Below are 27,753 nucleotides of genomic sequence, written 5' to 3'. Positions count from 1 at the left end.
GACGCACAGCCGAGAGCAGGAAGGGAATAAAAGGACACAACGTGGGTTTCTAATCCAAACGCACTTCTCTTTATTCAAACCAGGGTCAAACTGGTCAGTGGGGACGCCCTGAAACCACGTGCGCGGGAGAGCGGCTGACAAGGCCTCCTTGTCCCTGCTGCTGGGGCGGACGCGGGGCGGCGCCGGCAGAGGCTGGGCGGGCGCGGCCCCCACAGCGCACCTGCGGACGGCGCCGGGCAGGTCAGTCGACAAAAGCAAGGAATAAACAAAAAACAAAACACGCTCAGTAGACTTCTTCTGTAAGCTCCCAGAGTGTCTGGGCCAACGAGCCCCCACCCTCAAAGCCAGGAGTGGGGCCCTGAACACGCCCGTCGCTGCCACCGGTGCCCACGGAAACCCTGCTTTAAATTAAAAAATAAGCCAGTATACATCGTAGAAAATTTCTCTTAAAAATCTCACAATTTGTAAATGTATATTTTTTTTCTTTAACATAAAAGTTTACAATATACGGTAAAACAAAAGGCTCAGGAAAATAATTTCAAAAAAAAGGAAGAAAAAGAAACCTGAAGTTTTGAATTAAAGCTGAAGACATTTTTTTTAAACCCTGTTGTTGAACCAGTGACTTTTTTTTATTGTGCTGATGGGTTAGAGAAAGAAATATATTTAAAAACTTCAGTCCAGACACCCACAGCCGCCTCCAAAAGCCTCTCGCCCCCCTCCCCCCACCGTCGAGTCGCTATTTTTCTGCCAAGTTTGTGATTGTCACGAGTTCACAAGTTCTAAATCCTGGGTCTCAGCCACCCCGGCGTCCGCAGGGCACCGGCCGGCTAGCGTCGGTACGGGTGGAATCCCTGCACATTGTGGTTCTGGCCTCGTCCAAAGCCACTGCCGCCGGCGGGGGGGCCCCCCGAGCCTGGCACCGAGGGGCCCCCGTAGGAGGGGGGCTGCTGGCTGGGGTCTGAGAAGCCCTGTCCGAAGCCAGCCAAATCCTGTCCGTAACCTGCAGGGAAAAAGCCCAGTGAGCGGGGGCGGGACCGCAGCTCTGCGCCGACCGCCTAGGAGGGGTCCACGCCCGCACAGCCCATCCTGCTCCCCCACAGGACCCCGACAGCTGTCTCTGCACAGAAGGAAAAGTAGCTCAGAGACCTCGAGGAGCCCCCTGGTCTGTCCCATCCGTGCTCAGCCTCGCCTCCCCACCCATTCCCAAGGACCCGGGGCTGGGCCCTAGCAGCCCCTCTGAGCCCCTGGAAACCTTTGAGCTTGGAGACATGAGAGCACCTGGCCTGGCTCGGTGGCCCGAGGGCTTCTAGAAGTTTATTTTTGAGTGGAATGCGTGGGGAACTCAGACACAGCCCCCAGAATTTAAGAAAATCTCAGACTAGACTAGCGCCAGGCCTCCCTCCCCCCGCAACCCCCCCGGATGCCCGCCAGACCCGAGACAGTCCTCCCTGCAGAGCTGACCCAAGAGGGAAGCTTCCGTAGAACCGGCGGGTGTGGGGCAAGACTGCGTGCCCGACGCCATGCCCGCAGGGACTGCCTGGGCCGGGCAGGTCCCTCCCCCAAACAGGACCTAGACCCTGCACTGCTGACCTCTAAAGGCATGGGAGGCACTTCTGGAAAGGGGAACGGCACCAGACTGCACACCCAGGATGAAGGCGTGTCCCGGGGCCCCTGGGTCCCCAACAGAGGGTGCACGAAGGCACAGGGTGGTCTGCTTCTGCCCAGCAGAAGCAGAGCTCCTGGGGCCACGGGGCCGTGGCCAGTCGAGATCCTCGCCCCGGCAAGGGCCCCGTCCCGAGGGCACCACCAGGTCCACCCCCGCCCAGGACGGCAGAGGAGGCGATGTCCGTTGCCCGGGTGCAGGCAGAGTGGGGACCGTGGATGAGGAGGTGCCACCTACCTAGGCCACATCACTGCTCAGCCTGACCATAAGAGTGTAAACAAAGTATGGGCCCGAAGCCTGACGGGTCTTGAGAATAGGTACCCAGGCCTGGCAAGAGACGAGACCAGGGTGACTACCCCAGGGCAGCCTCAGCAGAGGGGCGGGGCCACGCTGGCGGTCAGCACACTCCCACCCAGGGCTGCTCACGCGCGCCACACTCAGCAGGAACTGCTCGGGGGGGGGGGGGGGGGGTGCTGACAACCCATGCACTCGGGGAGCGCTGCCGGGCACGGCGCCAAGGGGGACAAGACTGCACGATGCTGGGCAGCCGGGAGCAGCTGGCCACGGATGGCATTCGAGGGCAAGAACAGCTTCAACTTGCAGACACTGCGGTCTTAGGCCAAGCCGTCTGAGCAATGAAGTGGGAAGAGCAGAGCCCTGGGAGCCCTGGCGACAGGCAGCCCCACCCGCATGGCCCAGCAGAGGCGGCGGGAGACCCCGGACACCGGGCCCAACCCTGTCCTCACATGAGCTCCTCCCACACAGGCCACGGGCCGCCACCCTGCAGACCCCAGGCTCAGAAGCCCCTCCTCCACGACCCGCCCCTCGAGTGAAGCACGTGGTAACACCCGAGCCGTGCCTGCCACCGACCAGAGCCACGAAGCCACGTGGCCCACAGTGCCCGCCCTGCGCTCTGCACGCAGAAGAAAACGAGACAACCAGGAACAGGGCCTGCTGGGGGTGCCCCAAAAGCCCTCGCGTCATCCTCCTAGGGCCCCCGTCACAGCTTCGGGTTCCCGAAGCCACGCGGCCTGGACACCGGCTGCACGATCGATGCTCTTCTACAACTAGCTCCCTAGCCAAAACCTAAAACCCAAAACCCGAAACACCAAAATCCTGCTTTTCGTTTTGCTTGACCCTCCGCAACAAGCCCCTGCACAGCGGGCCTCCCGCCACACTCCTGCTGGCGGGGAGGAAGGCAGGAGAAGGTGGGGCCAGGTCCCGGGCCCCAGGCCGCGCCTGCAGGTCTCCAACTCACCGTACTGACTATAGGGGAAGTCCGGCTGGGCCGTTGGAGGCTTGCTCATGTCCGGGGCGGCCTGAGACGGGGGCGGAGGGAAAGCCAGAGGGGCTGCCCCCGGAGTAGCAGGTGGAGGAGGGACCCCCGGTGGGGCAAACTGATCCGGTGGTGGAGGTGGAGGCCCGTAGCCAAAACCTGCACACAAACAGGAGAGGAAGACACAGACACGGTGCGCGACCACAGCCCAGCCCACCAGAAGCCGCCGCACCATTTCCTGCTGAAACCCACCGAGCGGCCAGGCCTTGGGGATGTCCCTAGTGTGGGCCTTGGGGCGGCCTGTCGCGCCCCAACAGCGAGCGTTCGGCAGGGACCCCACAGGCAGGGGCTGCACTGGCGTCCTCTTGAAAAGGACAAAACCCGCCTGCCAGACACAGCGCCAACCTTCCATCACGGCAAGCCTTCCACTCTGTCCTGGGGCTCGACACCCCGTTTCTATCCACCCACCTCCTGGTTACAACTAAAATCAGATGTGGTCCAGGCCGTGGTGAGGGGCCACACAGCTGTCCCGTGGCCTGGCCTGCGCCGGGGTGCGCTCCAACAGAACACACCCAGACCCCCAAGCACTTCCCAGCAGGAGGCGGGGCCGTCTGGGCTGGCCGCCCGGCACTCAAAGTGACAGCAGTCAGCCACAGCGCGCCAGGCGAGGCCGCAAGGCCACCTTCCCACCAAGGGCGAGCACGGAGCCTTGCAGGCGCGCTAGCTGCCCGAGGCCCAGGCGCCACACCAGAGCCCAGCAGACGAGAGCTCCTGACGCTCTCCAGCCCCTCGCTGCTGAGTCCCACCATCAGATCCAGATGCCCCAGCGAGGGCGCACATTCCCTCACACACCAGGCGTGCCCCCCGCACGGCCCCGCAAGCAGGCGGACCAGGGCAGGCAGCGCCCCAGCCACGTGCCCCAAGCGAGCGCCGGGCACAGGCTGCAGGGACGCATCTCAGCACGGCCCCCCCGCCCCACTCCAGGGGCCCGCGGGACTTACTGAACTGTGGGGGGGCACCGTAGCCCTGTGGGAAGCCCTGAGGAGGGGGGAACCCTCCAGGAGGGGTGGACACGATGTAAGAGGTGAATGGTGGGGGCGGTGGGGGAGCTCCTCTCCCTGCAGGCGGCGGTCCATAGCCACCTGGAACACAGGACGCAGAGGTGGGTGAGGGGGAAAGGGTGTGGCGCACACAGCTCCCAGTGCCCGGGGCCCCCCGGGGTCCCACCCCATCTCAGATTCTGTTCTCTCTCGGATACCCGCAAATAAGGACTTACCAATTGCCTGTCCTGCTGGAACCCACATTCCTAAACAGGAAAACAAAGAGAGTGATTGGTGTCCTGTCCATGTCCCAGACTGGCAGCTGACCCACCCCCAACAGCTCTCGCTCTGCTGGCAAAGCCCTCCTGGAAACACACTCCAGGGGCCTAGCGCCCTGCTGCACCGCGGGCACAGGGAGGACGTCCCAGCCCGAGGAAGGCATCCGAGGGGCCCGTGGAGGATCAGGAACACAGGCACCTGGGTATGGGCAAAGGGCTGCCACTCACATCCTGCTTCTACGGGGGAGGATCCCCAAGAGAAGCCCATTCGTTGGTCAGGTGGCCCTAGCTCTTCAACAGAACCCATGAGAAAGGGTGAAGGGGACCCCCACGGACTAGGGGCTCAGATGCACAGGTGGGACCTTAGGCTGGGTGGTGGGAGCCCTGGGCCGGCTACCAGCCAAGCGCTAGTGGGCAAGAGCTTCTGGCCTCAGCACCTGGTCTCCTATGGCTGTTTGTCCCCCTCCCCCACTGCGGCACGAAGATTTTATTTATTTTTGAGAGAGAAAGAGTGAGCGTTTGCACAAGCGGGGGGGGGCAGAGGCAGAGGGAGAAGCAGGCTTCCCGCCGAGCAGGGAGCCCGATGCGGGGGCTCAATCCCAGGACCCCGGGATCATGACCTGAGCCAAAGGCAGACGCTTAACCTACTAAGCCACCCAGGCGCCCCGGCTGTGTTTTATTTTGTGATAAAAAAAAAAAAAGACCAATCTGCAAGCTTTGGGGGCAGCGCGCCAGGTGCCTCTGGGTACAGACAGACCTACGTGGCCTCCTCTTGCCCCTCCTTGGACACTGTCCCTTTGTGTTTCTAAAGGAGGCGGTGGCTACTGGATCCTGTCCTGGGGCCCCTGGGAACCTCAACCCTTCTGCCAAGCTGTCCTTAACCACTACGCTGACCCTACACAGAGGCCCTGACAGCCCAGAGCCCCGGGAGCAGGAGCAGATTCAGAGGGCCCAAGAGGCCGGCCAAAAGCCCCAGTGTCCCTAAAAGCATCTGATCTGAGCCTCTGAAATGGCCAGGCCAAGCCCACTTCCCACTCTAAGCTCAGCGGTGCAGCACCTGCTGGGGACGATGGCGGCAGTGACGGACTCCACGACCCACGACCCACCAGGGCCTCCTAGCCTCCCCCTAGAGGCAATGCCCGGCACGGCCACGGACCACAGGGAGAGCACGCGGGCCACACGCGGCATCCGACTGCTCCCCCAGACCTACGTGGCCCTTCCTCCACAGCACGGCACGTGGGGCGAGGACGCTCGCGGCAGCTCTGCTGGCCACAGTCAGACCCGTCTGCCCAAACCGCAGGTGGGGAACTTGGCTGTGGCCCAAGCACACCACCGAGGGTCACACCACGCTCAGGTGGACCAGGTGAGCACAGGGAAACCAGCCCCTCTCTCATCTGTGAGCTGACTGGACAGCGCCCCTCTGGGGCTTTGCTGGAAGGTTCCGGCGCTAACGGGTACCCAGCACAGAGCCCACGTGCGGGCTACTGGGATGAGCACACAGCTGTGCGTGTCGACCCTGGGGCTGGATGGGGAGGGAGCCCCACCTCTGCCCTCAGGTACTCCCTCAAAGGCCTGCACACCCGTCCGGCCAGCACGCCCCGCCTCCGCCGTGTCTGCAGGGAAAGGGCGTGCGCGGCTGTGGGGAGCTGCCGCCCCTCAGGCTTGGGACCCTGGCCTCCAAGCAGGCCTCCCTGAGGCGGCCGTCTGGGGGCACGACCGGTTCTGGGTGCTGGAGCCGTACCTTGCGGGCCGTATCCTTGCTGCCACGTGGGTGGGGGCTGGCCTGCCCAGCCGTTGGCGGCATTGGGCACGACCCGGCTGCCCCACTGGCTGGCACCTGGCTGTCCCGGCGCTTGGCTTTTGCTGTCCCGTGGCTCAGCCCGTTTAACTTCCACCTAGACAAACGAAGCTCTGGTTTAGGGAGATGCCGAGGGTCCTGGACCCCCTTCCCTTCAGACACACCCTCAGATAACTTACGACTACACTTAGCATCTTATGACTTAAAACTAAATACTTAACTATAAACCTTATTTAGGCCAGTATTTTTTTTCTTTAAAAATTTATAATTTTCCTTTTTCTTTCTTTTTTTTCTTTTTTGCTTAGAACATGTTTCTCAGGTACAACGGATGCAACCATAAGACACGTTAAGCCCTACCCGCTGCAGAGCACGGACCGAAGGCCAAGAACCCTCAGAGTTTTGTGTGACAAGGGTCTTTCAGTCAAGGTGAAATGACAGCTTTCTCCTTCGATGGCCTCGTCACCCCAGGGACACAGAGACCAGGACCGACCGAACAATCACAGCCCTCTCCCCAGGCCTCTCCAGGGCCCCAGCGCGGCAGGAGCCGGATGCTGTCCGAGCACCGCGGTGGAGGAGGGACCTCCGCTGGGAGGAGCCAGGCCGACAGACACACAGGACCTTTCCAGAGTCCGCCCACCCTGCCTGCACTTTAAGCTCATACCTGAGAAACACAGTTGGTTTACTTAGGTTTTTTATTTAAAATGTCTAATGGAAGATAAAGACTTACCTTCCCCAGGCTAACGCTTAAAGAATCTCAATTAACTCAAAATAATGTCAGAGGGAATGGATGTGATAAAGAGAATCTTACATTACATCTAACAAAAAAAGTAAACAAACATGCAATAAAATGGACATTTGAATCAGTAAGCAATCTTCATACTGTGTTAGGTCAGCAGCCCAGGACCCTGCCTCTTTTGGACGTTGTCGGGAGCCACAGCACTGGGAGGGGCCGGGACAGCGGGAGGGACTGTGCGTGCCCTACTAGTACCGAGCTCTGTGGCCGCCAGAAGGCTCCCTCCCTGACGCAGCTTCTAAGATGCGGGCAGACTGACAACCCGAAATCCCCCAATTACAGGGCTGCCTCAGCATTGGAGTCTCTGGTTGGTTTTTTTTTTTAATGATAAATTTTAATGGGAAGGAAGAGACAATAAATCCACTTGGAGTCATCCTTGGGGTCTCACAGTCTGGTGAGCTAAGCATTATGTATTCAGAATTCCATCGGTTCTGCCTTAAGACCCCTTCCTGTTGGAGAACAAACAGGAAGTGGGACAGAGGCACAAAGACCCCACCGTCCTGATGCCCCAAGGACACTCCACGGATAGGAACAAAATCCCCGCTAGCTCAAGGCGATGTGACAGCAGGACCAAGGGACCCGTTTCAAAGAACTCAAATTAATGAGTCTTCACATACTCTCCTTAAGGGAATTTGGTTCCTGCTTACAAAGCAAAGCAGCCCTTGTAAACTTTTTTTTTTTTTTTAATTTTTACTCTTCCTCTCAGAACATGGACGCAGCCACTGGAACTCCGGTTCTAATTAGAAGTGGGACCCAAGCCCCTCACGGAGGCGAACCCCCACCAAGGAACCGAGGGGCTGCTGTGGCCTGCCCACCAGTGAAGGTCGGGCAAGGGGAACAGGGCGAGGCCGGGGGCTGCTGCCGGGAGCCGGGCTCCCACACGTGTGCACCTTACTTTAGAAGTCGAGCCCCACACCGAGAAGCCACCTCAGTCTCCGCTCTGTGCTCCGTGCAGACCAGACTCAGACACCGATGCGTCCTACAAAACCGGGGCGGGGCCGGCCGCCTGAAGATGGAGCAGATCCGTGCGCTTAGCAGCCTTTCTGCCCCTAGAGCAGGACAGGCTTCCTCCAAGTTTTAAATGTCACAGTACCTTAAAATATTGAACGTGGACTCCTTTGAACTTGTGTTCGTAACTGGCATGCATCCTTGAAATCTGCATGCTAATTTTAAACTAAAAGCTTCAATGAACGTCGGAGCGAGATTTGTGTCTGCTGCTTAGTCAGGTTCAAACGGAATTAATTAAGCCTGCAACAAAACCTCAGCCACCTGTATGTGACTACCGCTCCACGCACTGCTGCGTTTATCAGCTTTCGGGGACGGGCTGTGGGGCTGGGGTGGGAGCGCTGGGGAGGCAGCAAACTCGTGGTGCCTTAGTCCCTCCACAACGTCGTAACTGACAAAAATGGCCGTGGTCTCGTCCCAAGGGCAGGGCATGTCAAAGGGCACAAGGAAATGCTGCCTGTGTGGCCCCCACGGGGACCGCCAGGGTGTGCAGAGCAGGTTTCAGAAGGACGGAGACAGGAGTCCTGCAAAAATGTGGACCCAAAGCCTCTTGCTAACTCTCAGGGATCCCCCACTGCAGAATTTCTACCAGTGATTCGTTTTAGAGAGCTCTGGGGGCCCCAGTAAAATGAGGAGCAGGGGCCACGTTCTGAGCCAGCCCGCCTCCGTGGCAGCAACACAGTATGAAGATGAAACCAGAGGTCACTTGACTGCATGGAGTTAAGTACTACCGAGAGCATGTGGTTGGGACCGGAGTTTCACAGTAAGTGACCCAAGTAAAAAAAACCAATCCTTCAGGATGTTTATGTCTCTTTCGGTTTGACACGGAACCTGTGGTCAAAGGTCCGCTGCCCACCACACATCATGGGGTGGCAGGAGGCAATTGGAATGCAGGACAGACATCTGAAGGAGTGGTCACTGAAACCAAGCCTGAGGCAACCTGCAATTTCACTGGAGGCCAGCCCAGGAGGCCCCCGCAGACCGTGCCCCTCGGCCGGGGGGCCACCCCACCCACCAGTCCCCGGTGATCCAGAGTGAGGGGCTCCGGGAGCAGAGCTGGCGAGACGGGAGACGCCACGCCACAGGCAGAACCCCTCGGGCAGGGAGGGCCCCTTGCTTCTGCAGGAGCAGGCCCAAGCCCACACAGCACAATGCCCCAGGTCGACTCGCCCGGCCCTTTTTCTGTTCAGGAATTGTCATTTCCAGTGAAATCCCTAAGTTGCCTAAGACTTGGTTTGGTCTTAAGGTAAAATAAAACTACAACTACACACTTTTTTGCCCATGATGTCGTGAAAATGCATGTTGACAGCCTGGTCCACTGATTGTTCGTCCTCGAAAGTAATAAATCCAAAACCTAGCCAACGACGAAGAGTGAATCAAGGTAGCAGGGCGTTGTGACACAAAACAGGATGATGAACAGTATCAGGGCCGGGCCGAGGGGTCGTCCAAGGGTTTCAGGGAAGCGGAGTATGTGAGGCTGCAGGGCGGGGCCCGAGCCAGTGGTGGAGGCGGGGTTCCACGTGGAGACACGCTGGGAACCCCCAGGGGCTGGCCTCACAGACGGGGCAGCCCGGGCAGGAGAGAGGCGGGGGCCTGGCCCAGTGCGCCAGAGCACTCTGCGGAGGGGCCGCGGCGCACCCCTGCAAGCAGGGCAGCGGGCCGCGCTCCAGCGAGCTCCACCTCCGGCGGGGTGTGTACCGTGGGTGCGCGGCTGCTTTTCTGAAACCCGAGATTCTCCCCCTCGGCTTGCAATTTGCTTTGCAACTAGTGCTGACAGCAGCCACCTATCGTTCTAGCGCGTTAAACGGGAGTACGGTCTCTATCGTTAGTGCCCCGCTAAGCTTATCCAACACCGTTGGGTAAGCCCAAGGAGTCCTGGCACAGGAACATACGTATGTATACATTGCTCTATCTGTACGCAGCTACGTAAGTAAAATACACAAAGATACAGGCCACAACGGGTTCCAGCAGGTCAAACTCTGCTGTCAGCAGCAAGAGCAAGAGGCGCCGTGTCATCAAAAAGAGAATTTTAAAGGGAAAAAAAATTTAGCCTTTCCCAAACACAAGAAAGTGGCAGTATAAACGAAGTTTGGTTGGTCTGGGTGAGTGTGACCGCCCAGCTAAGGTGGCATGTCTGGTCCTCAGCCGACTGCACTGCCTCCCCGGGGCCCATCTGCTCCAAGCACAAAAGGACGCGTGCGGCAGACAGCTGCCGGAAGACCCGGGAGAACAAAAGACGGGTGAGGGGAAGGGCTGAGCGCCCAGACCGGGCTGAAGAAGGGCACGGGGTGCGGGCGGGGACAGAGCGACAGAGCATGACATGGCCGATGCAAAGAGCCCGGGTCAGGCCTGCGCCCGACAGGGCCTCCAAGGGCCGCAGGGCCAGAGCGGGCAGGGAGGGGGCACCGGGAAGGAGCAGCCAAGCCCGAGGCCTCTCAAGAGGACGGGAGAGGGACACTGAGGCTGCAGGCGCTGGGCCGTGTGGGAAGACTGTAGGCAAAACCTTGGGGTAGGGGGTGGGGGGAGAAGACAGCTCAGAAACCTGGGAATGACAGACCAGCAGGGAGGGACACCCGGGACTCAGAGGCTTCGGACGTGTCTCTGCACGTGCGCGTGTCTGAGCGTGACTATGCACACACTCACACAAGAACCTGCACACGGCGTGCGAGAAGGAGCAGAAACACGGCTGCAGAACGATGACAGCAAGACACAGGGGGGAGAAGCTGGAGCTGGGGCGGGGCGGGGGGGGGGGGGGGGCGCGGATCGCCAAAGAGGAAGGTGTGAGGCGAGCAAAGGCAGCGGCCGGGGTGAGGTCAGGGCCTCATTGTCCCCAGTGAGACACATGCAGAACCCTTGGGACAGGGACAGGGACACTGTCTCAGATCGGCCAAGAGGGAGGAAGGAGGAGGGAGGTGGAGCCCTGGAAAAGACCTGGGAAGGGGAGAAAGCAGGATGAGCTCTCTGGGATGCCCCTCTGTCGCTCCCGCCCTCTGCTGGCCTCGTGCTCACAGGGACTCTCTGAGGTGGAGGACACTGTGAGCCCCCACGGGAACATGGGTCCCAATGTCAAGCCCGAAGCACTCTCCCCACCAGCTCCTCCTGCCTGCACCCCCCAGCCCACGGTGGCTCGACGTGCTCCCCAGGCCCAGGGCGAGGCCTCAGGGGGCCGACTGGGGGTATGACTCTAAGAGCAGCCCTCAGGATTCCCAAGTCCTGAAGTTTCACAAGACCGGAGGCAAATGGTGGAACACAACATGGGTGATGAACAGCATGTTAAAAAGTTAACATTTTCTCCAAGTGCAGGAGTGTCTGCAACCACAGGGCTCGCGTGGTCCGTTATAGCGCAAGAGGCGGTGAGTCTTGGGTAAGGAGCCCCGGGGCGGGGCGTCTAGGGGTGCATCTGTCTGTCAAGAGGCGACATCACCACTGAGGAAGCGGACAGAAACACACTGAAACTTCGTTTACACCCCACTGGAGCAAAGCCCGTTCCCTCCTCTGACTGCGGGACTGGCCTGTACCTGTGTGATATAATTTAGCACCTGGAGAAGAGAAATCTAAAGAGATATCGTTAATCACAAACAATTCACAGAGAGAAAAGGAAAAACAACTTACTTAACGTTACTGTACTTTACTATGAGACACTTAAGTACGTCACTAAGCATGTATGTCTACGTTAAAGTTAAGCTAAGACTTAACAGCTTAATCGACATGAAGTGAGGATACGTCACTTATCATGGAGGAAGAGAAGGATGGAAGTTCAAATGGCAAACTATTCTCCAGCATGGCGGGCGCATGCTGCGGCGGCGCCGGCTCTGTGCGCTAGGGGGGCCTCGGACGGGGCTGGGGCAGGGGCTGCACGGCGCCCAGACCGCCAGGGCAGCTCACACAGCCGGTCCAAAAGCGGTGGATGAACCAAAACAGACGGGCGGGCACAAACAGCAGCAGCCACAAAAAAAATTAAAAAAAAAGAAAAAGAAAAAGAAAAAGAAATAATAATCATAAAAAAGGGCACGGAAATCGGGTGCCCGCTGTCCCAGCCCCACAAACCAATTTGGACGTGCGAGCGTGGGCAGCTCCCGGAACCCGCCGGGGATGCGCTGAGGCGGCTCCTCACCCTCCTCCCGCTGCCCCACGGGCTTAGGGGAACAAGAAAAACAGGAAAAAAGCATGGGATGGATAAAGGAAAGTCCAAGTTCAAGCCGAGCTGGGGCAGACCTAGCCTGACGCCATGGAATGAGACCTGCCTGGGCAGGGGACTCCAAGCAGGACGCAGCCCTGAGTGACAAGTGCACCATTTGAAAAAAGCACCAATCTTTCAGTACACATTTAAAAACAGAAACCATATTGAAATTCATATCAAGTTGTAAAAACTTCAAAAGAACGAGCCAAAAAAACACGGTGACGTCTGACCTTGGGAAGCAGACAGGCTGGGGCTGCACAGGAAGGGCCTACGTTTTAATCATGTCTCCAAATCATCCTTCTCTGAGGCAATGCTCGCTACCACCACCACCTAATTGTGAAATAGTTTGCCATCTGAAGGGGAGGTCAAGGACAAACTCCATGTCTTTTACCTCGAGGTCTCTGCTTCTCTGCGTCGTAGATCATAACCACTTCTGTGACCTGCAAGAGAGACGGGTGCTCGAGAATCCGGGTGCCACGGGCGGCCACGGGCACATCTGGCTACCACAAAACTCCCGAGGCAAACAGACAGCTTGGGAACATCTCCAGACATTCCTCAGGGAAGTCCTGAGGCAAAAGGCCAGCCTTATGGGGTTTGATGCCTGAGACTCACAGGGCCTGAAGGAGGCCAGGGGAAGTGCATGCTGCCTCTGCCCCAAGTGCTCACGGGGTGGACACCGGAGGCCCCAGCCCCATAGTGCTCCCTTCCATTCACAGACAAAAACCAAGATGCCGGGACAGAAGGACCCAGAGCTCTGGTGGTCAGCCGCAGGTCCAAGACCATCCAGCTGACCGGCGCTTGGCTTGGCACTCCCTCACAGATGTCCGCCCAGCCAGCACCCCTCTCTCCTGGGCCCCTGGCTCACTGAGCACACATCACCATGTGCTCTGGCACTCTTCATTCCTGGCCCAGGTCCTCGGCACACTCAGGCGCCCCCGACAAACAGCTGGGAGTGAGGCAACAGGGCTGTCCCACCAATAGGGTGTGTGACCAGGTGGGAGCGTGGGGTGACCCCGTGCCTTTGCCTCGGATGACTGGGGCACGAGCACCCCACACGAGCTTGCTTGCTAGCCCCTGTCTTCTCTTCTGTCTGCCCTACTAGAACGGAGTTTCCTGTAGGAGCCCAAGTAACTCTAAACCCCCATAAGATTCTAAAAGAGGGGCGCCTGGGTGGCTCAGTCGTTAGGCGTCTGCCTTCGGCTCAGGTCATGATCTCAGGGTCCTGGGATCAAGCCCCGCATCGGGCTCCCTGCTCTGCGGGAAGCCTGCTTCTCCCTCTCCCACTCCCCCTGCTTGTGTTCCCTCTCTCGCTAGGTCTCTGTCAAATAGATAAATAAAATCTTAAAAAAAAAAGAAGAGTCTAAAAGATTTCAGCCTCTTCCAGAAACAAAACCAGCCTTGGGAGAAGGTCTGCTGTCACTGAGGAAACACTGAGCAGGTGACAGGTCCAAAACTCTCACGACCCCTGGCCAGGGAGGGAGTGCCTGGCAGCCTGGTGGACAGCGTGAGCTGCTGGAGCAGGGCGGCTCCGGGTCCGGGCTGGTGGTCTGCACTGCTGCTGTAAGGACCTGGCCTAGGACATTCCCTCCCGTGACGAGAGACAGCAGGCTGGCTCCCTTGGCCAAGCCAAACCCCGCTTCTCCCTAACACTATCTAGTGCTTTACACCATGGCGCTCACAACCAATCACAAGGGCCTTCCGGGAGATCGGCAGGGTGAGCTTTCGTTTGCTTGAAAAAGCAGTAAATCCTCTCCCGGGCTCTGGCTTGCTCTGGGGAAGACACAGGCCCAGAGAAGAGAGCTGCCAGGCTTAACCTCCACGGACACCTGGTTCCACCGCTCCCGCCCTGACCCGCCGTGCTCTGGTGCAGGGACAACTCACCACTCCGAATTTCTTGAAGTATTCCCTGAGCTCTGTCTCACCACAATTGTGAGGAATCCCACCGACAAATATCTTATTTGATTTACTGTTATCGCTCCTGGGTCCTTTCTGCTGTTTTAAGAAGGAAAAAATGGTTAGTCCGTGTGGGAAACCCTCACAACGCTCCCCATAGTGAGTATGTGATGCGCGCTGCATGGTTTTAAGACCCAGCTAAAAGCCAGACCAAAACACTCCAAAAAACCCACTAAAGAGAAACACAATCAGCAAACTATCATAACTCTTCTTTCAATTTCCTACAGAGACCCGGGGCGACAGGGGTCCAGCACCACCACTCAAATGCATGTGCAGAGCATGTGGTGGGTCCTGTATCGAATTATCCTGAATCACAATAGCTAGAGAGCATATAGCTCTATGATCTCAAAGTAAGGACTTTGGGTTTGGTGGCCATAACGATGAAAACTAGCAGTTTTCTCAGGTTTTCAGCTGGTAACAAAAGAGGACTATGGGAAGTTCTCACTCGCCTCACCTGACCCCAATGATTCCACCCTCTGTGGGGAGGGTCTCACACCTCAGAGGGAAACACTTGCCCAAGCTTGTCCCTTGTGGGTAGAGGAGGAGGACCAGAACCCCCGCTCCTGCTCCTGGGAGGCTGCCTCCCCCCACTGCACTCCTCACACCCTGTCCTTCCTGTCCAAGGGGCTCCCGGGCTGCGCTGTCCCAACGGCTCTGGACCAATGCCACTGAACTCTGGGGGCAGGCGAGGGTCTCACAGGTACACTTAGGGGTCAAACTCCATCAAGTGCCTGCTCCATCTCAGTCAAGCTGCTAAGAGACTGAAGGACATGAGGAACCAAATGGAATCTGAATGTGGCTGGGATTCCAGTCTGAAGAGAAGAGCTACGGGAGCCACCTGTGAAATGACCCCCGAGCCCCAAGTGCACCCGTCTGGACACAGGTGGTGCTGGGAGCCCCTGCCGACGCTTCTGCTGTGGGGTTCCGCTGCGGGGTTCCGCTGCGGGGATGGGTGTTATGTGCGAGAACATGCTTTTAGAAGATACACGCTCCCGAGTTTAGGAGTGGTAGATACAGAAAGAAATGGGATAGAAATATAGATAACTAGAAAAATATTAACAATTGATAATCTAGGCGATGTGTTTAGGTGTTTGATGTACTACTCTTCTGATTTTTCTGTCAAGTTCCCAAAAAGTTTCCCAATAGAAAACTGGGAAAATAAAAACTGTTTTAAGGGTCTGAAGCCCCTGTCTACCAGCAGCAGCCAGATCCTGCTAGAAATGCAGTTCTCGGGCCCTGGGCCAGACATCCGCCTGCCTCCAGCCCAGCTCTGGCCAGGCCCTTCCGCTAGGACAAAGGCGTCCTGGATGATGGTCTTCTCTGAGACCTGCTGGGTTGGGGAAGGAGAGGAATGGGTGATGGTGCACAGAGGACGGGTCTGCTCCAACTGGCCAAGCATCAGGGGCCACACACAGCTCAGAGGATCCCTGAGGAGCCACCACACTGGCAGATTCTGAATCAGCTGTTCCAACAACCAGCAACCAGGCTCTCAGACATGGCCAGCACCTGGACGGGAGCGGCCAGCAAGCAGAAAGGAGGGGGGGAGCAGGGGCAGAGGGTGCTCTGACACGCCCCCGCCCCTGGCAGGCAGGGTGGGAGCCACCAGGGAGGAGAAAATGGAACACCTGATCCCAGGTGTGGGAGGTTTTTTTCTTGTTTTCAAGGTAGACTAGTAAGAATATTCTTGGCTACAAATGTACACCAGTGGATAAATCTGAGCAATCCTCTGAATCCTCCGCTGCTCAAACAGCAAACGAGAAGACCTCCGGTGTTCTCAATGGTAATGAGCAAAAACACCAGATCAAAGGTACGTATTTCCTTCCTGCTGGGCCTGCGGCACATGCGGAGAGGCCGCCCCACCCCGCCCAGCCCCTTACCCATCCTTCCTTGGGCCGTGTCCTCTCCGGCTGCATCCCTCGGGGAGTGCATGGCTTTGGGTCGATCTGTAGAAGTTTCAAATGAGTCCGTTGTAAATACGAAGCTACTCTCCCAAACAAGCCCATGCCTCCAGTCAATTTACCCAAATCCAGCCTCAGCCCAGAGCTGCAACCCTCTAAGTGCACCCCGCTAAAACGCTCCTTCACGTGCACACCCACCAAGGCCCAGTGGCAGAGGCAGGCTGGCGGAGCAGCACGGGACGGGGCCGGAGGGGCCGGAGGGAGAGGACTCCAGGGAAGGACACTTACGTTTCGGCCGTCTAGTGTGTGTGGTCTGCTGGCCAGCACCGTGCCCACACAGTTTGGGTCTTTAAATTTGACAAACCCAAAGCCTCGAGACTGGTTGGTGGTTTTATCTTTCATGATCACACAGTCTACAACTTCTCCATATTGGGAAAAGTAGCTGCGTAGAGTCTCTGCTCAGAGATTGGGACAAAAACACAAACACACACACCAGAGTATTAAGCACTGGCACCCGGCTGGTGTGCCGAGCAGACAGGCACACCTGCTCCTAGTTCTTCAGCCTGACCTGGAAGTGTGGAACCAGCAACTGGTAAACTGGCTCAGCAACTGACCGGGGGGTATGGAAGATGGTCAAGGACAGGAGGCCCACGGGAAAGGACGGGGGATTCCAGACACGGACGGGTTATGTCTTCACACGAATTAGAAAGGGTGCAACTGACAATGGCAGCGGCCAAAGGCACTGGGAAGGGTGCACAGGTGACCACCCGGAATGCCAGCGGCCACAAGCTGCTTCCTCCTCCAGCCTGAGCTCAGGGACTGCGCCAGCGAGCCTCCAGGCACCAACAGTCTCCTGCCCTCCATATCCCTCCCCTAACTCTGCTGAGACATCGGGACAACCCCCAGTCAAGTGCCCCTCCTCCCCGGAATTCAAGACAATAAATCAATCAAGAATTAAAGAAAACAAACAAAAAACCCGAGGTACTAGTGAGAGGTGAATTCACACAACTTGAAGACCAAGGTCATAAGCCTGTCTGCGGCGCCTGGCAGGCAGGCTGGTCCCCACCACCTACCTTGAGTGGTGCTCCAGTCAAGACCGCCCACGAAGAGCTTCCTGCAATTCAACAAAAAAACATTTAGGGTCAAGACAGTTCTTGCCTTAAAGATGCCAGCGCTCTGCCCCATCCTCAGCTGGGACTCCCCTGGAAGCTGGGGCAGACGCGAAGCCTGGTGTCGAGCTCGTGGCCATGACACGTGTCCGCCTAAACCATCACCGGCCTCGTCAGCTACAGACACGAAAACCAACACCAAGATCTGCCAAGATGGTGGTGAGTGAGTGTCACAGCCCGCAAGCCAAGACGACACGTCCAGAGCCACACGCGCTCGCCGAGCACACCAGTGAGAACGCGAGGCCTTGCAAAATGGCCTGACAGGAGCCCCCAGACCACAGGGGCTTCCAGGTGGGGTTGTGGGGCCCAAGTCCCCAGTGCTCCTGCAAACACTGTGGACTTAGGAGCCAAGGTCTGAAAGCACATGCAACAAAACAGAATGACGGGGGGTTCTAGGACAAAGCCTCGGGTACCTTCCGTGGGGCCACGAGTAAGGACCCACACATCACTGGGAAGGCCCCTGGAGCTCCAGACAGCACTGGAGCCCTGGCCCACACCTCCCACCCCAGGGTAGCCTGGGCTGTCCTTTCAGGCAGACACATGAGAACTTTCCAGAGGAACCCCACTGTTGCCCCTGTTGCCAACTGGCCTCTCTTCTGCAACGGACACCTCTAGGGCAGCTCCAGAACCCACAGAGCCCTTCCACTTCCCCTGCCCCTGGGGAGGGGCTCCACACAAACAGGCTCCAGGGCAGCATCCACCTCTGCCCTGCCCCGGGACTGGCTAGGCCTGAAGGGAACTGAGGCACTGGAGCAGGTCTGGAGACGGGCCCGTGTGGTGGGGCTGTTCCAACCCTCGCTGGGGCCAAGCTCACTTGCATCTCCAAGACACACAGGCCCCTCAGACATCATTTAGGCCTCCCACAACCTGGGAGGTGAGTATGACAGAGCAGGCAGGGGAAGGGGCTCTGAGCACTGTCACACGCAGAGTGGGACCTGGATGCTACCTGGCAAGGGCTTCAGACACCAGCACGGGGCCAAGGCTCGGTCCCCATCTGAGATTCAGGGTCCTGTGGTCCCCTTATCTGGAGCCGACCCCACCACACTCAGCTTAAAGACAAAAAGACCCCCGCAAGGCTGATGGCACTCCAGCCCCCAAGCAACAGGGGTGTCCTGTCCTCCACCCCAGGACAGACCCCTTCAAGGAGGCCAGCACACCTGTCAGCCCTGCTCCATCCAGGGACTCGAGCGCCTGCGTGCCAGCCCCCGGCAAAATGCCTCCCAACAGGCAGCAGGCCCGTCAGGGGCTTGCTCCCACCCCAGCCTTTTCTCTAAGGCGGGGCGTTCTGAATTTAGGATGTGACAGGTACCCGCTGCCATCCCCAAAATGGCCACAAACAGGCCGCCGCGCTACGGACAGGGCTGAGCAGGGCCCGGGACGGGCGCATCTGGTGGAGGCTGTGCTGCGGGCTGTAGAAGGCCGCTCTGTAAGGACAAGTCTCCCAGAACATGCTGACCAAGCAGCAGAGGGAGGCTTACATTTAGGCCTCATTAACTTAAATTCGTGTCTCCTATGCACCCCTTTCAGAATCAGGCCAGGTTTCCTCCTGCCTCCAAACAATCCCAGGGGAGTGGGGCCTCCTCGGACATCCAGGGCGCTGCCCCGAGCAAGCTGTGACTCAGGCCCTACCCCGCCCTGCCCTCACAGGGCCTGGCACCCAGTAGGGGCACAGAGCGGCAGATGACTGAAGGCCCCAAGGAGCTGTGTGTTTGCCCACTCCTTCCACACAGGAATGAACAAGGGTTTGCTGTGGAAAAGCAAATTCATGCAGGAAAAAGAGATCTCAAGCATTCTCAAAAAACAAAACCGAATTCACTGAGACAAATACCAGTCTCTATCTAGCACGCATCCGCCGAAACAGTAAGGTCATAAACAGGTATCCTTCCAAGCAACCCAATCCTCCACCACCCACCCACCTATGGAGGAAGGAACTCGTCTGACCAGTCCAGGTTCCAGCCCTCATTTAAATTTCAAAATCTGGCATTAAGGAAAAAAGACCAGAAATACCATCATCCACACAACTGACAAGGCTGGACTCTGCCCTATGGATTGGATAGTAAAAAGGTATCAATGCTGTGCCCTCATTTTATCCTCGTGCTGCACTGATTTCAGAGAAGGTCCCTGTTCTTAGAAAACAGCACATACCCAAGCGTCCACATGAAGGGTCACGGGGCTCCGCTCACTCCCCAGTGCTTCGCACGAGATGCCCAAGGCATATGGGAGGGGCACCCACCAAGGGGACAACGTCTCAGCCACTGCTAAGTGTGCTGGGGAAAGAGCATCTAGCGACTCTGGTTACTATTTTGCAATGTTCTGCAAGTCTGAAGTCCTACAAAGTCCTAAGCTACGAGAGATTTTCACTACTGAGGCAACAACAGGATCTCCCTTTCCCCTGGCTCTAGGCTCTCTGAGCCACACACCAGGGGACACCTTCGTGGGGTGCGACCTTCAGGGAGGAGAGCCCCAAGCCTTCAGGCGGCACCGGGCTAGCCGCTCTACCCGTTCCCATCTCCTCTCCTCCCACTCCAAGGACGGACTTTCCCGGGCCCACACACAGGAGCCAAAAGGCTCCCAAGGTCCTGGGAGGCCCCCTCCAGAGCCCCAGCACAAAGCCCCAACTCTGAGCCGCAGAGACGACAGGGCCTTTGGCAGGACCAGCCAGGACCAGCTCCATCGCCACCCAGGCCGCAACACCATGGCCAGTCTCCACAGGTGTGTGTGCACGCCAGCCCGTGGCGGGGGGCTGCCCGCCCTGACTCGCGGGGCACCGGCTCCATCTCCGGCGTCCATGGGACCCTGCAGACTAAGGGGAGAGCTCACTGTGCGCTTCCCCTCCAGACCGTCCCTGCTCTAAGGGTGCAAGTGTCACGATTCAGCTGAAGCGGAGAGTCAGCCCCCCCAGTCCCCGAACCCCATAAACCATCAGGCCCTGCCAGGTGACGCAGAGTCAGGCTCCCGAGGGGGACAGGCAATGCCGCTACCAGGAGGGCCCAGGAGAGGTGGCCCAGGGCCTGCACTTCGACAGCAGGTGCCGGTGGCCTCCTCTCGGAAGGGGCTCTGCAGCAGTCACCGGGGGGCACCCAGCTCTGTTAACTCTCCCCTCCCCCACCTGCCGAGATGGAAACCTGCTTTGGAAGACCACGCCGCTCCCGCTCTGTGTACTTTAGGGCAGCCACATGGTACTCACGGCGGAAAGCAAACCTTCAGCGGCTTCCCCTGCTCCCGGCCGACCACCGCAGGCTCTGCCCCCTCACAGCATGCGGGCCGGCTTCAGAAAGTGCCATCTCGCCTGGTGAGGCGGCCACCAGGAAGGCAGCGGCGGGGCAGAGAAGCAGAGGGCCTGGGACCAATCATGGCTGTTTAGCAAATGGCTCTTTCTGCTTAAAGAACACACAACGTGGAGCCTATTTTGCACCTTCCTGCCCCTCCACCGAGGTCACCCTGGGACCTTGTCTCCCTGCAGGGAAGGAAGCAGCTCTAGGAGGAGGAACACAGCACTGGCCCAGGAGCCAGGGAGCCACCCCACTGCAGGGCCCTTCCACCGCAACAGACGCAAAGTCCTGGAAGGCAAGTGTTGGGGCTCAGGCCCTGCCCTCAGCAGCTCAGGCTTCCCTCCTGCCAGCAAGGTGAGATCACCCCCTCCCAGACCACTGTGGGGGTCGAGCGACACATGCAAGAGAAAACCCCACGATGCTCAGTGCCTGGCATAAACTCCCGACAACACCCGCAGCCTCCCACTGTGAGTCCCTCCACCTGCCCTCCCCCAGACAGGACCAGTGTCCCCCACCACTCCCTGGTACCAGGCAAGAGCCTCAATCAAACAAGTGACCTCCTGCTGAAGACCCTGCTCACAATTCTGTCCTTACACCGTGCACGAGGACAGTCGGCCTAAGAAGACAGTCCGGCCTCTCATGGACAGTGCTGCAACGTCCACATTCGGGCCTGGCCCTGATCCTCGCCATTCCCTACAAGGGCTGCACTGGCTCACGAGAAGCACGGGACTCCCAGCTCTGGCTCCTCCTGGGGTGACCTTGGGCAAGTCTCCTGCCCTTCTAAGCCTTGGTCTGTCCCGCAGAGAGATGGCTTTGACTTGGGGCATGAAGTTCCAGCCGGCTCCCAGCAGGTGCTGTAGGAAGGGTATCACCAGTGAGTCACTCTGGGTGTGCTTCTGCAAGCAGGGCAGGCACATCACCTGGCAAAGATGCTCGACCCGCTGCCAACATTGAAAATAGAAGAAGTCAACCAGAGCACCTCCCAACACCGTGGTCAACCTTAGAGGTGTCAGATTAGTTCCCGCTACAGCAAACAAATTCTAAACCATGGAGGCAAGTGGCAGGGACGCCCTGGGAACGAGGCCGAAAAGAGCAGAGGTTCCCAAACAGGTGTCTCATTTGCCAGAGGATACTGGGCAGTATCTGGGGACATCTGTGATTGTCACAACTGGGGGTGCTCCCGGCACCGAGTGGGTGGGGGTCAGGGATGCTGCTCAGCCCCCACAGTGCCCAGGACACCCCAAATGTCAGCACCGCTGGGCAGAGACTCTGCTCCAAAATGCAGAAGAGAAGCATCTCTACCTCCTACCCCCAGAGGTCTCCATCACCCTCTACACTGCAAGAAACGGCCTCTTCCCCAATCAGGACCTCTCTGAACCAAACCATTAGGACCCTCCCCACCTCTTGGGTGCTCAGTGAAAACAGGCATTTAACAAGTCCCCACACTTCCAGGCCCAGGCCTCTGGCCTCACCCTGCCAGCACCCCAGGGACTGTTGGGCTGCTGGGACAGGTGGGGTCACCCGCTTTCCGTGCTCCCAGCTCCCGCAGGGAGTGGATTCCTGACGCCTCCCTGCACCTTCTCTCAAAGTGACCCGCGTGCTGCTTCACTTTCTCTCCGCGGAGTCCCTCCTTCCCCTGGGACTCTCCCCTTGAGGGTGTCCAGTGGGCCCTGCCTTACCAGACCATGCGCCTGATAGATAAAATCTTCCTCAAACTTCTCTTCAGTTCCACAACACAAGCCAGCACCCCAGAGGCAGGTGGACAAGACACCTCTGCCCGAACGGGAACCAGCCCCCTCCCCAGCACCTGTGAGCACCGACAGGACGCCAGGTGCCTTCAGAGGCCTACCGAGAGACCAGGGGGTCCAGACTCTGTAAGGCTTGTGCCGGTACCAGTTCCAGAGTCAGCATCGAGAGACCCTTCTCGAAGTCAACTTTCCAAGGTCACGGCACGGGAAAGAGGACACAGTGCTACCCCCCCCACCACCCCAGCAAGGTAAGTGCCTGTCCCCCTAGTCACTGGCCCCAAGGGAGGATATCAGCCTGTCACACACCTGCTACATGGGGCCACACGTGACACCGGCGCTCCTATCAGCCCTCTGGCCTCAAGACCCAGCCCTCGCTCTGCTCTGGCTGATTGTGACAATCAGGACGATGAAAACACTAACTAAAACCACCGGTCTCAGCCAACTTCCTCTCTCCCTCCAGACTTCACGAGGACCAGTGAGCCGGCTCAGGTACAGCCAAGACTCCGTGAAGCTCTTCCCTGGAAGACTCAAACTCAGAAGTACATCCCCCCATTGGATGGCACCCCACGCATCCACACACTTCCTGAGGCCTTGCCCCTGCACCCATACATGCAGGTTCCTGCTAGGGAAAGGGGAGCAGCCCTTCCCGCTCCCTCAGGAGTCACTCAGACGAGGCTGACCACAGACCAAAGCAAAGGAGATCAGAGACGAAGGTGCATGTCATCAGAGATCATTCAGACCCGCCACATCCCGCTAACATCTGCCATCACCTGGATCTGAGCACAACACTCACTCCCACATGGTAACCACCCCAGAGTAGGCAACCATGGTCCGCTCACAGGAAACTGCAAGAGGGCCCTTCGTCAGGCAGCCCGATAGCGTCCCCTGCACCGTCCGAGGACAGCCAAACAGAGCAAGGAGATCCAAGTGGACCCTGGACTCCCACATCAGTGGAACAGAAACAAGGATCCTATGTGTAAAACAGAAACTGGTCGATAGTTTTTAGCAACAGATTTCTACCTGCAAAGCAATTAAAGGTTTCTGGGACACCTGTCATTTACAACTTTAAAACTCAGGCGACCCGGGTGGATTTACAGGAGTGGGGAGGGGAATGTGGCCAGGCAGGGTCCCTGACCCCGTCCTGCTACTAGCCCCACAGCGTCCCCAAGTTGCCTCTGCAGACCCAGGCGTGGATCCTCACAGCACACTTCAGGGGTCTCCAGGCTCCCTTCCCTCCTAACCTTTGCTCTCCCTGCTGAGAGAGCAAAGCAGCCCAAAGCCTGGAGACCGCCGCCCTGGGCGGCCCCTGGCTGCGCTCTGGAGGCCAGCACTGTGGGATGGATGGGGCAGGCCTGTTCTCTCTGCGGTCAGGCTCTGCCCCACTTCTGGAGCACTTTCTCCCTATACCCTAGTTTCCCGTCAGAAGTGCTGCAACTTTCCGCCCACGTAACACAAAGAACACACCGTCTTCCAGTCCCTGGACATGCTTTTTCGAACAAACCGGGCTAGGAGTTCAGGGTCCTCCTCCCGATCCCCTATGGTGTGGGGTTTTGGGAGGGGGAGCCCACAAAAGGCACTTTAGGTCCACAGGAGTAAGCCGGAGCTGGGGGCCCTGGGAGGCCAGCTACCCCGCAGACAATGACTTACCACATCGAACACTTCGGCACACACTGCGCCTCTTCAAAGCTAAGGGACCGAGAAACGTACACAAGGCCACCGAAACCCAACCCAAACTGCACGGAGAAACGCAAGCGTAACACCATGCTGACAGCGTAGGAGCCGCTCTCTGCAACGAAAACTAGACCAAACCCTCACTAGGGCAGAAACGGATTTTCCGGCTCCTGGGGGACCGCCTGCTCGCATCTCGGGCTCCTTCGGCATGAGACACGGCTATAATTACGGAGAACTCCGCTCTGGTCAGAGCGCCCGGGCAGCGAGCCTTCGCGGCCACCCGCTGGAGCCACCTTCCTTCCTCCTTTTCAATCCGTCTATTGGTGGGCTCGAGGGGGCTGAGCCGGAAGGGACTCCAGCTGCAGAACCCCCACCGGCGGTCCGGGCGCCCAGCGCTCCGGCTCCGGGGCCGCTCCCACGTGACCTCGGCCCTCGGGCCCTGAGTCCGCGCCCCTTCCTTGTTCTTCGCACTTCGGGAAGGGTTAAGAGTGGCAACGGGGCAAGCCGCCGCCCCGACGGCGGGTGGAAGAAGTTGCGCGGCGGCAGAACTGGCACGGCGGGGGCCGGCGCCGCCACGTGCGCCGCCCCGCCAAGTTGGTGCTCGGGCTCGGGGAACCCCGGGGGCCCCAGGCGGAACACCGGCACCCAGGCGCCCGGGGCGCCCCACAACCCTCCGCTTTCCGCTCGAGGTCCCCCCCGGCGAGAAGTCCAGGTGCCAAGGGACACAAGGCGTCCCAGAGCCCCCGGGCTCCCGTCCCGGGTCCTCCTCGACCAGGAAGCAGCGGGGGTCCCCCCGGACCCTCCCAGGGCTGCGCTCGGGTCCCCCAGCCAGAAATCCAGGCGCGGGGGCGGACAACACGCCCCAGGCCGCCAGGTGCCCCGCTCCGGATCCCACAGTGGGAAACTCGGGTGCGGCGGCGGCGGCGACGGCGGCGGCGGCGGGGACGCCCGGGCCGCCTCCCCACCGCCCGGCTCCCGTGCCGGGTCCCCCTCCGCCAGGAAGCGGCGGCGTCCGCCCCCCCCCCCCCGGCCCCCCCCAGAGCCGCCCCGGCCAGGAAGCGGCGGGACGCCGGACTCCCAGGCTCCTGCTCGCCGGCCCCCGACCCCGGCGGCCCCGACCGGGGTCCCCGGCCCCCCAGGCCGCCGGCCCCAACGCGGCCCGCCGGCGTGACCTTGACGGGGGCCGGGGCGGCGTCTGGGCGGCGGCGGCGCAGGCCGGCGCGTCCTCACCCGATCTCGTCGGCGCCCGAGTTGTTCATGGCGGCGGCGCTCGGCGTCCCGGGCCCCCTGGCTCGCTCCCGCCTCCGGAAGGTCACCGGCCCCGGCGCCCTCCCCACAGCCGCGGCCCGGATCTGCGCAACGGCGGCGGCCGCGCAGCCTCCTCCCCTCAGCGCCAACGGTCACCGCGCGCCCCCGCGCCCGCGCCGCCGCCCTGCGCACGCCCGGGCGCGCTCCCGCACGGGGCCTCCGGGGGCGGGGCCAGGGGTGCGCCCGCCGGAGTGCGTGCCTGCGTGCGTGCCTGCGTGCGGTCCCGCCGCACGGCGGCCTTGCTCCTTCGCAGCTATCGGCGTCGCCGCGGTGCACGCTGGGAAGTGGAGTTCCGCGCGCCGGCCCCGCCCGGCGGAGGGGAGCGCGCGGCCGAATGGCGTGCGTGCGTGCGTGCGTGCGTGCGCGCTCGCGCTCGGGCCCTCCGAGCTAGGCACCGCGGGGCGCAGGCGCGTCTGGGCTTCCTTGTTTGATCTCAGGTCGGAAGTGGCGCGCGGGGTCAACCGTGGGCAGAGGCCACGCCCGGTGCGGGGTCACCCGAGGCGGCGGTGCCCCTTTCCTGGCCGGCGTCCCCGCTGCCCCCGCGGAGCTCGTCTGACGGGAGGAGAGGCTCAGGGGAAGACCTGGCGGGGCGACCCGGCCGCGTGTCCCCGGCCCCTGCAGATGCGGTTCTGGGGTCAGCGCTGCAGGCGGCCGCGCAGCCCAGGGCAGTCCGCCCGGCGTGTCCGCACCTCGCGAGGACCCGTGCCCTGTTGTCGGGCGGTGGTGCGCCGCTCCGCCCGCTCTCTCCGCCGGCGGGAAGTCCATGTATTCATCATCGTAAAATTAAATGAACGGAAGGAGCGGCGGAACGAGGTCACAGGCAGACAGCACGAGACCGGCCATTTACAACACCTCTCACCTCGCCCGCTTTCCGGTTTGCAGAGCGCGTGGGCACCCGTGTCACTCCCAGCAGTCGCCAGAGCAGAGTAACTCCTTAGTCCCCATCTGCAGGTGGGAGAGGGCGGTCCGGCGGAAGGCAAGGGAGTGGTCCGGGCGGCGTCGGGCCGGCGTCGTGTCCCTGCCCTGGGAACTGTGCTCATGCACCGCTCCGTAACGTTTTGCAAGTCACAGGAATCAGTAGCAGTTGGCAGGGACTGGTACCCCATTGGGGGCCCCGGGGAGCTGGAAGGACGTACCCAAGACATGTGGAGAAGAGGGCGCTGGGGACAGACAGGCTTAGCCGGGTGTCCCTGATGGGGGAAGCAGACGTGAAGCAAACAAGGAGGAAGCTCAGCAAGCCCACTTCCAGGAATTTATCCCTCAAATGCTGGCCCCGCTAAGTGCACAGAGATGTCCCATGATGCTCACAGCCCACTAACAGAGGAGCAGAACATTTGGAACAACCCACACATCCATCCATTGGTATCTCCATAAATAAGCCATGAAGGGCCTGAGCGAAATACACAGGATGTGGTCAAATGAAGGAAGCCAGACACAGACTGCTTAAAATAATATATTTTTAAAAATACAGACACTGGGGTGGGTGCCTGGCTGGCTCAGTCAGTACATCGTGGGACTCGTGCTCTCAGGGTCATGAGTTCAAGCTCCACTTTGGCATACAGCCTATTAAAAAGATATGTTATGCTAAGGGCGCCTGGGTGGCTCAGTCGGCTAAGCATCTGTGTTCGGCTCAGGTCATGATCCGGGGGTCACAGGATCGAGTCCCGCATCGGGCTCCCTGCTCGGCAGGGAGTCTGCTTCGGCCTCTGACCCTCCCCCCTCTCATGCTCTATCTCATTCTCTCAAATAAATAAATAAAATCTTAAAAAAAAAAGAAGATATGTTAAAAATACAAACACCTACCAGGAATAAAATAACAGAGTCGTGTACCTGCCACTGGAACAAACATATGTTAGTGCTTTGTTATGTTTACTTCATATCTTTCTAAAAAGATAAACTAGGCAGTTGGTTTTTCTCTCCTTCCTGACTCACTTCCTGCCTCTGCCCCAGAGCAAATGCTGGACAATAATGAATATGTGGACACTTCTGAGTTTAATCCTAACATGGATACGTGCATACCCAATACACAAAATACAGTTTTGGTCTCTTAATGTTGTACGATACACATAAAATTCAAGATCGTAACCATCTTGGGGCGCCTGGGTGGCTCCGTCGTTAAGCATCTGCCATCGGCTTAGGTTGTGATCCCAGGGTTCTGGGATCGAGTCCCGATCAAGTCCCGGAAGCCTGCTTCTCCCTCTCCCACTCCCCGTGCTGTGTTCCCTCTCTGTGTCTCTGTCCAAATAAAGTCTTTAAAAAAAAAGATCGTAACCGTCTCTAAGCGCACAGTCAGCAGCATGAAGCACACTCACACCGTCCTGTTGTCACCCCCACCCTCCGTCTCCAGAACTTTCTATCTCCCCACATGGAGACTCTGTCCCCATGAAGCACGGACTCCCCCACCCCCTCCCCAGCCCCAGCTCCCACCCTCTCCTCTCTGTCTCTGTGGACGGGCCTCCTCTGGGGACCTCCTGGGAGGTCCTGCGGGATGTGTCATTCTGGGTCTGGCTCCTTTCACTGAGCACGGTGTCCTCAGGGTCCCTCCACGTCATGGCAGGTGTCAGGGTCCCTTCCTTCCTAAGGCTGGAGCGTGTTCCAGCGTGTGTTTATCCTTCACACACTGATGGACATTTGGATTGTTTCTGCCTTTTGGTCTAACCCATTCACTTACTGTGTTTTTTTTTTTTAACTTTAAAAAAAT

General features: G+C 59.1%; 1 protein-coding gene across 3 annotated transcripts; it reads right to left on the bottom strand.

The window, feature by feature from the left end:
- Positions 1 to 26,665, bottom strand: DAZAP1 (DAZ associated protein 1). Of its 3 annotated transcripts, none has more exons than XM_032394513.1 (12): positions 25,912 to 26,665; positions 16,958 to 16,998; positions 16,173 to 16,339; positions 15,864 to 15,929; positions 13,915 to 14,025; positions 12,425 to 12,473; positions 9,125 to 9,207; positions 5,999 to 6,152; positions 4,216 to 4,245; positions 3,941 to 4,081; positions 2,922 to 3,098; positions 1 to 1,000 (listed from the first exon to the last, which is right to left on the bottom strand). In XM_032394513.1, exons 3-12 carry the CDS (start codon positions 16,284 to 16,286, stop codon positions 828 to 830), a joined length of 1,098 nt encoding a protein of 365 aa, XP_032250404.1. In that variant the 5' UTR covers positions 16,287 to 16,339; positions 16,958 to 16,998; positions 25,912 to 26,665; the 3' UTR covers positions 1 to 827. The 3 variants fall into 3 exon arrangements, with proteins under 3 accessions (XP_032250404.1, XP_032250402.1, XP_032250403.1); XM_032394511.1 differs by lacking the exon at positions 25,912 to 26,665 and adding an exon at positions 24,975 to 25,086; XM_032394512.1 differs by lacking the exon at positions 25,912 to 26,665 and adding an exon at positions 24,975 to 25,162 and having other exon boundaries at positions 828 to 1,000; positions 13,915 to 14,022.
- Positions 26,666 to 27,753: the final 1,088 nt, after the last annotated feature.

Source organism: Phoca vitulina, unplaced genomic scaffold (assembly GCF_004348235.1).
Source record: "Phoca vitulina isolate PV1807 unplaced genomic scaffold, GSC_HSeal_1.0 scaffold81, whole genome shotgun sequence".
NCBI classification, from domain to species: Eukaryota; Metazoa; Chordata; class Mammalia; order Carnivora; family Phocidae; genus Phoca; species Phoca vitulina.
Note: the sequence above shows the minus strand (reverse complement) of the source record. Positions and strands in the feature narration are given on the sequence as shown.

Coding starts and splice junctions, on each gene's coding strand:
- DAZAP1 (XM_032394511.1), bottom strand. CDS start 25,003: ATGAACAACTCGGGCGCCGACGAGATCGG. Junction 6,153..9,124: donor ACGACATCATGGGCAAAAAA/GTGTGTAGTTGT, acceptor TCGTTTGTCTAG/GTGGAAGTTAAACGGGCTGA. Junction 1,001..2,921: donor CTTCCCCTATAGTCAGTACG/GTGAGTTGGAGA, acceptor TTTTCCCTGCAG/GTTACGGACAGGATTTGGCT.